Source organism: Neoarius graeffei, chromosome 3 (genome assembly GCF_027579695.1).
Source record: "Neoarius graeffei isolate fNeoGra1 chromosome 3, fNeoGra1.pri, whole genome shotgun sequence".
NCBI classification, from domain to species: Eukaryota; Metazoa; Chordata; class Actinopteri; order Siluriformes; family Ariidae; genus Neoarius; species Neoarius graeffei.
The window spans coordinates 43,988,727-44,002,364 of NC_083571.1; the positions used below are offsets into that span (position 1 = coordinate 43,988,727).

A 13,638-nucleotide genomic window follows, 5' to 3' on the forward strand; every position below is an offset into this window, starting at 1 on the left:
TTTGTGATGCCTAGCACAGTGCCTGATGAATCAGAATGAGGTTGAAGCTCTTTCTTTGAGTTACACAAGTCGATACTGTTTTTACTTCCTTCTGATTTGAAAGACACTTAAAGGGGAACTGAAGTCATTTTTAAACTTGCTTTATTTCAATTACGTCTTCGGTTTTAGTAACCTTATATCGTGACTCGTACTGGCATATTATTATATTACACTTATCGGCCTATTCGGTTTTTAGCCGTGTTGAATGTAGTTCGTTTGGTCCACGGCAGGCGTCGCTTATCCGCGCGATCTTCACGAGACTTGTGCGAGACTTCAAACGTTAAGTGTCGGCGCCGCCATTTTGAAAACTGTTTACACAGCGGCCAGATCGCCGTATCGTTCCAATTTAGATTAATTTCGAGATTTGCCAGCTTCGTCAGTGATGGAGTGTCAGTCCTGCGCGCTGTAGCGCGTGCACCTGAAGGCGCGCCTCGGGTTGCGTGCACACCTGAGCTCAATTAAGGAACTGTGTTTGCCTATTTAAGGACTGTGCTGATGCATTTGCATCTCGAAGTATTACTGTACGCATTACCGAGCCTTTCTACCCGTTGTCTTGATTTCCTGTTTCTCGTTCTCGTCCTCGCTTAGCCTTTGACGTACTGTTTGCGTCTCGACTGACCCTTTTGCCTGCATTCTCGTTTTTGATCACGCCTGCCGTTTTTGGGTTGTTTGCCCGTGTATATATTCTCTCACTGTATATATATATTCTGCACTTTATTCAACCGTGTACTTCTGCACATGCAGCCGCCTCCCTCGCATACGTGACACGGAGATTATTTCATACGACTTCAACTGAGAAGAGTTGGAAAGACGACGGGATAAGGACTCGTCCGTCGCGCTGGTATTTACGTCATTACTGTCGCGCAATTAAAACGTGCTGGGTTTTCAAAATAATAAATACATGCCTGTATGTATTTTTGTGATAAATACTCATTATACTGAGCGCATTTCCCACATGATCCTCACTAAGGTTTCGGACAGCGCTACAAAATGGCGTCCACAGTATACAGTGAGTAGGGAGTGATTTCGGACATAGGGAAAACTTCCAGCTTGATTACATCAGCATTCGAAAGAGGGTGCGTGCGTCTTTTGATAACATTGGCAGATGTTGGTCACTTTGATTTCCACTGTAGGTTTTACTTCCGTCCTACAATGTCTCGCACAGGTCTCGGCGAATCTCGTTTACAGCCATTGCTTTGACATATGGACTGATATATTACAGAGCGTATTTCAGACACTCATAACTTGCTATAGCAGCGACAAAATAGCTATCAGAGATGCATTCCTACATTTTATTAAATGAGATAAATAGAATTTTGAAAAAAAAATTGCCTTCAGTTCCCGTTTAAGCCTGTTTAACATACGAGGGGAAATAAACCTTTACTGATGCACCGTTTGATAGCTGAGGGAAGATAATTGAGAAAGGATATTGCTGTGTCAGCTCAAGCAAATTCTGTGGTTTGATGTGAATATTTGGAAATCTGCAGATGGCTGAATGCAGATGTAAGCACTGCAACCCTTTTGTTACATTCAACATACCAGCCGCTGAGACACTGCCACTTTCCCCACCCACATTTTCTCCCTAATTTGGTTGCCTGCCAGCTCGCCCCTAATCCCACGGCAGCTACCAACTGGGAAGAGTGAAGGCTAAGACACGCTTCCTCCGAGACAACTGAAACCAGCCAACCACATTGTTGTTGCTTATGCTGTATCACAAAATACAGTGCAGATCTGAGTGACATATTTAAATAATATTGGCTGGCGTTGAGTGGTATATCAGATATACTCCATTCAGCTAGCTTGATCCTGAACAAGTCAAAGATGAGTTCAATGTTATGCTAGCTGAATGGAATATATCTGATATACCACAAAAAAGCGCCAATATTATTATTATTATTCATACACACTCTTCCAGTTTTTCGATGTCCGTTGGTATGTTTTTTTTCTTGTAAACAGAGGGGAACCATCAGGGCCTTCTAGGTCTTCAGAGAAGGTCCAAACATGTCGGCATTTCAAATGCTATATTTAGTTGCTTTCATTTGTTCATAATTTCATTATAATTATTCTCTTCTAATTCGGCCTCATTTTCTATCAAATGTGCTTCAGAAACGAAAGGGTTACTGTCCTGAAAACACTAAAATCAAGTTCTCCAGTGAGACTGTTTTGTTTGTTGCCTCTAGGCTGAGAAGGGTTTAGAGCTGGCTCACTCATTGGTTAGGACTTTATTGCTGGGACAGAAGGCCATGGCAGTGTATGTTTATGTAGGAAGTGACAGATGAATTAACCAAATCAGATTTTGATTCCTAGTGGGAGAGACCAAAAATTTATTGCCCTCGGCCTTCTTGAAGGCCAACGTGAGCTTAACCGCGAGTCAGCACTGTTAGCGCGGCAGTGAAGCCAGCTTCCGGCCGGTGTAGCGTTCATCAGTAGTGTTAGCGAATGCTAATAAAGCGGTCAAGCCAGTGCTATCCATTGAGAACAAGCAGCACAGGCTAACGGCCGAGAAACTAAGATTTCTGTCTCCAGACTCTTCTTCCACGCAGCTTGCCACAGTATTTTTCACTCAGACTTAAGTATTCATTTCCCTGTGTAATTTACTTAGTTACTTTTAAAATCAACATCGACAGATACACACAACGGAGTGACCTGGCAGCCTACCGCTAATCCCTTGCAAAATCCTTTGCCCTGTTGCTTTTTTGGTGTTTGGCTAAGTTTTGGCTGAGCTCAAGTCCCAGCTCTAAATACGCGTGAAGAATATCTAATGAAGTTTTGGCAGCCTTTCAGGTGTTCAACGCATCTTTCTCTTTCCTGGCGAACAAAGAAATGCTTCTGTGCATGTGCAGCAGAAAACTCCCTCATTGAATAGCAGGGCTTTGAACCGGTTCAAGGAACGAAAACCGGGAACTTTTTCTATTTCACATGGAACAGAAACGAAACCAGAAACTTTATTATTTTTTATGTTCCGGAACAGAAACGCTTATTAAAAATAATGGTAACCGGTTAATACCGGTTTTTATTTCGTTCCTCAAAGTTTCCGTAGCCTACAAATAAAAAAGTCATTCTTCTCCTGCGCAAGTTTCTACGACCCTCTGGGGTTCACTTCCTGTGTGACGTTCGCTGACTGAATGGAGAGAGCGGGAGGGTGGACTACTATCACGTCTCCACATCTTAAATTAGAGGTAAACATTGCAGTCTATCGTTATTCGAAAACGTCAATTTCAAACACGATATCAATATATTTGTCCACATTAATGAGAGGCTCGCAAACATTAAATGACGTTAACCTCTGTTAGCCTATCAATGCATAGGGCCTGACTAGCCTTTGGTAACACACTAAACAAATTATCTTTCATTTTTTGGCACTTTTTCTGTTTGTGTAGATGGGAAGACATACTGAGAATCCAAATCGCCAACATTTGAAATAATTGTTTTGAATTATTTCTTGTCTTATTTAATGAAGGTTGTAATAGAATTAGCCTACATTTGGCTTAAGCTGGATGAGACAGAGACATAATTTTATAGCCATTTGTTAAACAGCTGACAGGGAACGTAATTAACCGTTCCAGGAACGAAATTTTTTTGTTCTAACCGGTTCGGGAACGTCTATTTAATGGTGGAACCCAAAACCGGAAACGTTAAAATTCCGTTTCTGTTCGGAACGAACCAATAGGAAAAAAATTCTGGTTCAAAGCCCTGTTGAATAGTCACATCAGCTCCGACGTGTGACGTCATATTGTCTTAACAACCATGCAATATCGTAAACAATATTCAACACCCATTCTCCATTGGGTAGAGTGACGTAATACACGCAAGATAAGCGATATGCGAACAATATTGTATGCTACTGAACCAAATGAAACGAAACCTGTTAGAAGGGAATAGAACACCTTTTTATTCCATCGAAAAAGCGTCCTGTACGTGTAATAATTCCCAATATTTCACTCCAATGACGTCACTCCTGGTGTTTTTCCACAGACTTGACGTGTGTTGTCAAGATGGCGAACGGGTTCAAAATTAAAATTCTTTTGATCATCTTGCATAGTTTTTTTGTAATCGATGTGTCTATATAATATAAAAAACATTACACAGTGCTGTGAAAATGTGAAGTTTATCTTCGCATGTTGAAAAATATTTCGCTCGGTCGCTTCACTTACTCGTGAAATATACATTCACCACTCAAAGATAAACTTCATATATCTTCGCACCACTCTGCAATATCCTCTCTCCCACACACACACACAATCTGTGTATGTGTGCATATATATATATGTTAATTTCCCACATGTATGGAGACTTTTTGTACACCTTGTAGATATATATTGTCCTTATTACCTCATGGCCAGAACGTCGAGGGCAAAGGGCATCAATCTCATCAAAAAAGATCACACATGGGGCTGAGTTTTGTCCTCTCTGGAACACCTGACGAACTGCCCGCTCACTTTCACCAACATACTGCGGAACAACATTTTATTTAACAAAAATCAGTAAATGGTAGCACAATTCTGTGTAAACACTTTATACATTTTCTATATTGATACCTAGCACCTTAAATGAGGAAATAGGTCAGACCCGAGCTAAAAGGTTGAACCTTTGACGAAAGGCACTAGAGTCAGTAAGTAATAAGCAATCAAGACTGATAAGCTTGTGCACTGTGACCTGCCATTACAGCACAACTCCATCAGGTAAGATCTCTTGCACAGCAGTAATCGAAATTATCCTTAAACTCCGCAGTCAATAATAGTTCAGATAAAAAGGTCTGATTACAGCAGTCACTCTGAACACAAGATGTGTATCAGCGGTCACATGTAAATGTTTTACCTATTATCTTCAGTCTGATCAGTGTCAGAAAGACAGCGGATACAGAATCAAAAGCAGTGCTAAAAAAAAAAACTAGATAGAACTCGATGGGGATGCCTCCGCTCGGTAGACTACACGCCTTATTAAGTTGTGATTTGGGGATGGACATTTGACCTCACAGTAATCGTGACCTGGTGAAATTACTTGTATCAGCCTTGGAGATACTGTGTTCACAAGGTTTTCAGACAGACATTTGACCTCACAGTGACCTTGACCTTAAACTTTTTGATCTCAAAATCTAATCAGTTTATCTTTGTCCCCAAATGCACAAATGGTGAAAGTTTGGTGAAATTCCTTTCATCTGCCTTGGAGACATTGTGTTCACAAGGTTTGCGGACAGATATTTGACCTCACAGTGACCTTGACCTTAGACCTTTTGATCTCAAAATGTTTGTCCCAAAGCGCATGAATGGTGAAAGTTTGGTGAAATTCCTTTCGTTAGCCTTTGAGATATCGCGTTCACAAGGTTTCGGGACGGACGCATGCACGCACGGACAACCCGAAAACATAATGCCTCCTGCACCTTACAGTGGCGGAGGCATAAAAAAAAGTCAATTAAAAACAAATACACACAGGATACAAACAGGTCACTTTAATATCTCTATAGAATAACAGAAATGACTAAAATGGCCTACAAGATCATAAATATCCTATTATGTCTAATATATGCTAATATAGCAAGCTGTCTTGCTTTGTCAGTTACAGAGATCGGTATCCGAGACCTTAAGGAAGTGCACACAGTAACACTTGACACAAAATACGTGACAACCTCCAGAGAGACTGGGGATCGCATGTCCCTACCTCCTACCCTATTAATCCCATCCACCTCCCCACATCCTATCACACAGTCTCCTCGATTCCTGCTGTTATCCTTATTGTTATTACGCTTCTTGTTTTTATCGATCATTATTATTTTGTTCTTTGCTGCTATTATTATTATTAACCCTTTGATGCAAAACATATGCACACCCCTTCTAATGCACAACATGGGTCAAAAATGACCCGCATTCATTTTCCAGGTTATTTCATGCTGACTGAGTTTTTCTTTGCTCTATCTTTTGAAATCAATTTATTTTATGATTGAATATTCCAAATATTCTTTAAATATCTTGTTTTTAATTACCACAAATCATTAATTTAATTTTTTCTTTCCTACTTTATGAACAAAAATGCTTTTTATATATTACTACACATGGGTCATCCAAGTGTGATTTAAAATTAAATGTCTTAATACTATAATAATAATAATTTGTTTCAAGTAATTACTTTAGCAGTGAATGGGGCCAGTTATTTATTTATTTATTAATTAACTATGTAGTTAGCTCAGCCAACTACAATAAAATTAGCTAACTAAAGTAGAATATGCCAACAGCTCGGTAGCTAATAGTAATTACTTGTAACTTTCTGACAAGTAATCTACTCACTCTCAAGGTAACCTAAACATAATCAATTTTTTTCTAAGGTAATGTTAGAACAACTGAAAAACATTACTTCCATGTATTAGATGGGCAAAGGGCGCTGCGCTGAGCTGTGAAATGTCTGACACAAGCACAATTCACAGTTCCCACCAAACGCTGGAGTAAATGCATGCGGGTCGTTTCTGACCCATGCGTGTAAACTTGATGTAGAATTACAAAAGCTGTGCTTGTTCATAACTTAAGAAAGGAAAAATAAAAACGATGATTTGTGCTAAACAAAAACAAGATATTTACTGCATATTTGGAAAAGTAAATGACAAAATGAATTTATTTCAAAAGTATATCATAGAAACACTCAGCCATACATGAAATAAGCTGGAAAATGAATGCAGGTCGTTTTTGACCCATGTTGTGCATTAGAAGGGTAGTGATACAAAAAGGGTTTTTATTCAAAAAGTAAGAAAGGAACAAATAAAATAAGGATGTATGATGATCAAAAACAAGTTAATTGAGGAATACCTTGAATACTGAATTATGGAATTAATTTATTGCAAAGATATAGAAGATAAAAACTCAGCCGGGTCACTTTTGACCCATGTTTTGCATCAAAGGGTTAAATCACCGCCACCGTTGTTATTACTGGTATTTTTATTATCCAAAACTCACTGAGGTTAAATATATAGCTCTACAAATCACTTACACACAGCCGTATCAAGAAAATCATCATTTTAAATGAAAATAAGTGCCTTTTGCCCAAACCGATAACCAGCATTCTGAGAGGATGAGGACTCGTTTAAAAAGCATGCTTCTGGATGCAGAGGGACTTGAAACTGGAATTGTGTGTAAATACTTTATTTACACATGCATGGGTCTGTGGAACTCACCATATTCAGCAGCTCGGGACCCTTGACGGATATAAAATTTAAACCAGACTCATTGGCAACAGCCTGTAAATAATAAACACAGATGGTTAGTTTTTAAGCTGTGAGGCAGCTAAGTAGCAAACCGTAGTTAGAACTTTTTTTTTTTTAATTGTATCTAATAACCACAAAAATCTCTGCAGTTAAGTTAGCTGGACACACACACACAGTTCATCCTTCAGAGACTTGACCCAAATCAGTGTTTTTTTTTAAATTTCTAGTTGATGAAGTTGTAACATGAATATTGCCTTGAAAATCAATCATTAAAAATACACGACAAGTGAAAGATACACAAAGAGAGCAAGTCTAAAGAGGAAACATCTGTATACTTTTGCAAGAAGGGTCTTTCCACAGCCCGGAGGTCCGGCAAGCAGCACTCCTGCAGGGGCACTCAAACCCAGAGCTTTGAACTCATCTGGACTACGTACAGGAGCCTGAAAACACACGTATACAGTTTGTTTTTTTAAATTTTACATTTCAAATTTTTATAGTCTCAAGGTTGCACACAGTTAACAAACAACACATTACAACCTTATAAACTCTTATGGGTTAACAAATGATCTTCACATATGCTAATTATGACCTTATTCACCCTTATTCACAGTGCATGACTTACACAATGGCCACATTCAGACACTAGCAATGTGACTAGCTTGTCAGCTAGTCACAAAGTGGCCATGTTCTGGCAATAACAAAAGGCAGACAAAGCAACAATCTGAAAATACCTTCAGCGGTGCAACTACTAGTGCATCTCAAACAGTTAGAATATTGTGAAAGTTCTTTTTTTTTTTTAAATTCAATTCAAAAAGGTAAACTTTCATATATTCTATATTCATTACAAGTGGAATAGTTCAAGCATTTTTTGTTTTAATGTTGATGATTAGGATTTATAACTCGTGAAATTCAGAAATCCAGTATCTCAAATTAACAGATCAATCAATCAAAAAAAGATCAATCAAAAGATCAATCAAAAAAAGGATTTACAATACAGAAATGTCCAACTTCTGAAAAGTATATTCATTTATACACTCGATACTTGGTTCAGGCTCCTTTACCATAAATTACTGCATCAACACAGCGTGGCACTGCTGAAGCGTTATTGAAGCCCAGGTTGCTTTGATAGCGACCTTCAGCACGTCTGAATTTTTGGGTCAGGTGTTTCTCATCTTCCTCTTGACAATACCCCATAGATTCTCTAAGGGGTTCAGGTCAGGCGAGTTGGCTGGCCAATCAAGCACAGTAATATCATGGTCAGGAAACCATTTGGTAGTAGTTTTGGCACTGTGGGCAGGCGCTAAGTCCTGCTGGAAAAGGAAATCAGCATCTCCATAAAGCTGGTCAGCACACGGAAGCATGAAGTACTCCAAAATCTCCTGGTAGACAGCTGTGCTGACTTTGGATTTGATAAAACACAGCAGACCAACACCAGCAGATGACATGGCACCCCAAATCATCACAGACTGCGGAAACTTCACACTGGACTTCAAACACTTGGATTCTGTGCCTCTCCACTCTTCCTCCAGACTCTAGGACCTTGATTTCCAACCAAAATGTAAAATTTACTTTCATCTGAAAAGAGGACTTTGGACCACTGAGCAACAGTCCAGTTCTTTCTCTCCTTAGCCCAGGTCAGATGCTTCTGACGTTGTCTCTGGTTCAGGAGTGGCTTGATATTAGGAATGCGACAGTTGTAACCCCTTTCCTGAAGGCATCTGTGTGAGGTGGCTCTTGATGCACTGACAGCAGCCTCAGTCCACTCCTTGTGAAGCTCTCCCATGTTCTTGAATCGACTTCTCTGGACAATCCTCTCAAGGCTGCGGTCATCCCTGTTGCTTGTGCACCTTTTCCAGCCACCCTTTTCAGCAATGATCTTTTGTGGCTTACCCTCCTTGTGGAGGGCATCAGTGATCATCTTCTGGACAACAGTCAAGTCAGCAGTCTTCCCCACGATTGTGGTTGCGTGTACTGAACTAGACTGAGAGATACACTGTATTTATACTGTTTTACTCAATCTCGAAATGAAATATTCTCATATTTTGAGATTTTTTTTTGCGCTATAGGCCATAATTATCAAAACTAAAATAGAAAAATGCTTGAAACATTTTAGTTTACGTGTAATGAGTCTAGAATATATTACATTTTCTTCAATAACTGATGGAAAATATTGAACTTTTTCACGATATTCTAATGGTTTTGAGATGCACTAGTATAGCAAGTGACTATAGGAAGTGCACCTATTCTCAGTATCCTTATACTGAATATTCTGTACATTCAGTACTCTTTGCCCTGATGCACAGTACCAGTCAAAAGTTTGGATGCACCTTCTAATTCAATGCCTTTTCTTTATTTTTGTTAATTAAAAGACACTTCATGTCTTAAAGTAATGATGGCTGTCGTTTCTCTTTACTTAATTGAGCCGTTCTTGACATCTCATTCTCATTATCTCTAGCCGCTTTATCCTGTTCTACAGGGTCGCAGGCAAGCTGGAGCCTATCCCAGCTGACTACGGGCGAAAGGCGGGGTACACCCTGGACAAGTCGCCAGGTCATCACAGGGCTGACACATAGACACAGACAACCATTCACACTCACACCTACAGTCACCAGTTAACCTAACCTGCATGTCTTTGGACTGTGGGGGAAACCGGAGCACCCGGAGGAAACTCACGCGGACACGGGGAGAACATGCAAACTCTGCACAGAAAGGCCCTTGCCGGCCACGGGGCTCGAACCTGGAACTTCTTGCTGTGAGGCGACAGCACTAACCACTACACCACCGTGCCGCCCCATTCTTGACATAATACGGATTACTACAGTTGTGGAATAGGGCTATTTACACATTAAGACAGCACTAACTGCACTAATTAGCTTTTGACGAGGCAGACACACCTGTTAATTGAAAAGCATTCCAGGTGACTCCCTCATGAAACTGGTTAAGATAATGCCAATAGGGTGCAAAGCGTCATCAAGGTAAACGCTGGCAACTTTTAAGAATCTAAAATATGAAAAACACTTCTTTTTTTTTTACCACATAATTCCATACATGTTCCATGTATGTATTTCATAGTTTTGAGGTCTTCAGTATTGCTCTACAATGTAGAAAATATCAAGTACAGAAAAACCTATGAATGAGTGTGCAGCAGTGGGAAAACGTTTGACTGGTATTGCATACTGGAAATATCCGGTGTTGGTGTCATTGTCACACGGAACAGGATGAATTTCCTTTTGAGTCTTATCTTTCTCAAAAGGTAGGTTTCTCTTCCTTATTCGGTCTCAGAGGTTTTTGGGTTTTTTTCCATGACACCATCACCTCCGGCTTGCTCATTAGAAATCCAGATGCCTTGCGTTGAGCTATACAAATTAAACTGAAGTGAATTAAAACTCTGATCTGGTGAAATTCTGGTTCTTGACCACTCTTTAATTAGACCTGCCTTAGAAGTGAATTTTGCACTCGCTTTTAAGAATGAATATAAAATTCACAAAATAAACCCCCAAACATTAATATACCAGTGAGTGTTATGATCTAATGCAACATTTTAAACTGTGTGCTATTCCTACCAAGATGGCCATAGTGAGTTCCTCACGAATGTCTTGCAGTGCACCAATGTCATCCCACGTGACATCGGGCACAGTGGCGAAGCCTTCACGCTTGGCAGATGGTTGGACCCGTGCCAGTGACGTCCTGAAGTCATCCATGACAATGCAGACATCAGCAAGCTGTTCCTCGCTCACAGACTTGCTATTCCTCACAAGAGAAAGCAGTTGTTCTAGCTCCCTCTGCTGGTGGACACGAAAAAAAATAAACACATACTAAAGCAACGTTAAAGGGGAACTGAAGTAATTTTTAAATTTGCTTTATTTCTTAATTAACGTGTTATTTTAATTACGTTTTCGGTTTTAGTAACCTTATATCGTGACTTGTATTGGCATATTATATTACACTTATCGGCCTTTAGCCATGTCGAACGTAGTTCGTTTGGTCCACGGCAGGCGTCGCTTATCCATGCGATATTCACGAGACTTGTGAGAGACTTCAAACGTGAAGTGTCGGTGCTGCCATTTTGAAAACTTTACACAGCGGCCAGATCGCCATATCATTCCAATTTAGATTAATTTCGAGATTTGCCAGCTTCATCAGTGATGGAGATTATTCCATATGACTTCGAACCAACGTGGAGTACAGAAGAGTTGGAAAGATGACAGGATAAGGACTCGTCCGTCGCACTGGTATTTACGTCATTACTGTCACACAGTTAAAACGTGCCCGATCAGGCAGCTGGTGGGTTTTTAACATAATAAAATGCATGCATGTATTTTTGTGATAAACATATATACTGAGCACATTTCACACATGATCCTCACTAAGGTTTCGGACAGCACTACAAAATGGCATCCACACTATATAGCGAGTAGGGAGTGATTTCGGACACAGGGGAAACTTCCGGCTTGATTACGTCAGCATTCGAAGGAGGGCACGTACGTTTTTTGATAACGTTGGCAGATGTTGGTCACTTTGATTTCTGCTGTATGTTTTACTTCCGTCCTACGATGTCTCGCACAGGTCTCGGCGAATCTCGTTTACGGCCATTGCTTTGACATTTGGACTGATACATTACAGAGCGTGTTTCAGACACTCATAACTTGCTACAGCAGTGACAAAATAGCTGTCAGAAATGCATTCCTATATTTAATAAAATGAAATAAATAGAATTTTAATAAAAAAAATTTGCCTTCCGTTCCCATTTAAGTCTGATGTCACCCCGAAACATGCAGCAGCCTTTACTACCGTTTCTGCTGCTTTTAAAGTTATAATAAGTGATCATTTTAAAATATATTTACTTCATTAAACGAGGAAACCCCCCCCCACCTCAGATGTTGTTTTAGTGTGTTTCACATTGTGTTTCAGCATAGATTCTAAAAGTCAACTGGTCTGAGATTTAGTGACTGAAGGTCATAGCAGTGTTGTAATCGAGTCATTAAACCTCGAGTCCGAGTCCAGTCTTGAGTTCCCAGAGTTCAAGCCCGAGTCAAGTCCAAGTCATTAAAAAAATGTGTTGAATCAAGTCCGAGAACAAGACTTGGACTGCACCATTTGACAGTGGCTGTTTCAGAGCCATTAACATTAGTTCAGGGAAGGAATTTCACGAGGCCCTCTCAATTTGGCCTTGTGCCCTTGGAAAAGAATATCTGCTGTAAGGCCACAGTGGCCTTGATGCCCTGTGGTTTTGCGGTTTTGTAGTCTGCCTCGTGACTGCCAATAGGCTTTAACATCACCTGCGTCTAATGAGAAAAAAATACGTCTTTTGATGACATTCTGGATTCTTATTGGGCAACTCATCAGTGGTGGATCGGACTCGAGCCTGGCATGAACCGCTCCAACGTGCTATAATGACACCAATCTATCACCAGCCAACCAGGAGACTTAATCAAATGCATCCCCCGCCCACTTGTGTCCGCGTCTGAGATGTTGAATTTTCACAGAAGGAGGGAAGAAGTTGACTGAGGTAAGACTGTGTGATAAATTAACGAACGAATAAGAGAGGAATTTCAACATATAGGGCTCAAGTTTGTTACCGTTAAATAAGCATTGCTTGTACAGTAACGTTATGTCGTTACAACGTTGACCTACTTTTAATGGATCAAGTACCGACTGTAGCCGGGAACAAATGCTAATTAGCTTTCTGTCAAGTTTTTCCTTTGTCGAGCTTTAAGCGTTACGTCATGGATGTTACTACTGCTTGTTCCTGCCGTAATACGATACGTGATATGTGCTGTTGTCTGTTCATAGCCACTTTTTTAATCTATGCAGTTAGCATTGTTTTGTTGCTAGTACTGCACATTCAGTGTCAATTGAACAAAAATGATGGGAGGATATAGGTTTAATAAGTTTTACAATTTTTGAAGTGAGTGATGGATTGATAAGTTTAGATGTGTTCAATATTTTCTTATCTTCAGACATAATAGTGTAGGAGATGTTTCTTTACCTGCTTGATAGTTTCGACTGAGACTCCAATCTTCCTCGGAAGAGTCATTAGTCCTTAAATTAAATTCATTATAGATGTGAACTTAAAATCATTGTTTTATTTTATGGCCTTGGTGCCCTGGCTTTTGGCTTTCGTGCCCTCAAAAAATTGACAGCACAAAAGGCCAAGTGGCCCCGCCCCTAAAATGACGAAATTCCAGGCTTGCATTAGTTTGTTCCTGACCATGCTGTACGAACAGGTGAATGTGCTTCTCCTGATCAGGGAGTGCGAAGTATTCCGTCAGAGATGGCTGGGAGACGGATGGAAGTGCAGAAGGTGTGTTTATTAATACAAGTGAAGAGGGTAAACAATCCAGAACGGCAGGCAAAATCGTAAAACGGTGAAACAGGCAATAGATCGAGCGAGAGACAAACAGGCTATC

At 40.1% G+C, this 13,638-nt stretch overlaps 1 protein-coding gene across 4 annotated transcripts in view; it reads right to left on the reverse strand.

The window, feature by feature from the left end:
- nvl (nuclear VCP like) overlaps window positions 1–13,638 on the reverse strand; it is a 131,612-nt gene that overhangs the window by 16,787 nt on the left and 101,187 nt on the right. For 3 of the 4 annotated variants that reach the window (XM_060916860.1, XM_060916858.1, XM_060916857.1), the window contains 4 exons: window positions 10,792–11,013; window positions 7,564–7,668; window positions 7,199–7,261; window positions 4,372–4,491 (listed from right to left, as the gene is read on the reverse strand). In XM_060916860.1, the coding sequence (XP_060772843.1) occupies window positions 4,372–4,491; window positions 7,199–7,261; window positions 7,564–7,668; window positions 10,792–11,013 (510 nt within the window). The remainder of the gene's footprint in view (window positions 1–4,371; window positions 4,492–7,198; window positions 7,262–7,563; window positions 7,669–10,791; window positions 11,014–13,638) is intronic. The other variant, XM_060916859.1, reaches the window with a different exon arrangement.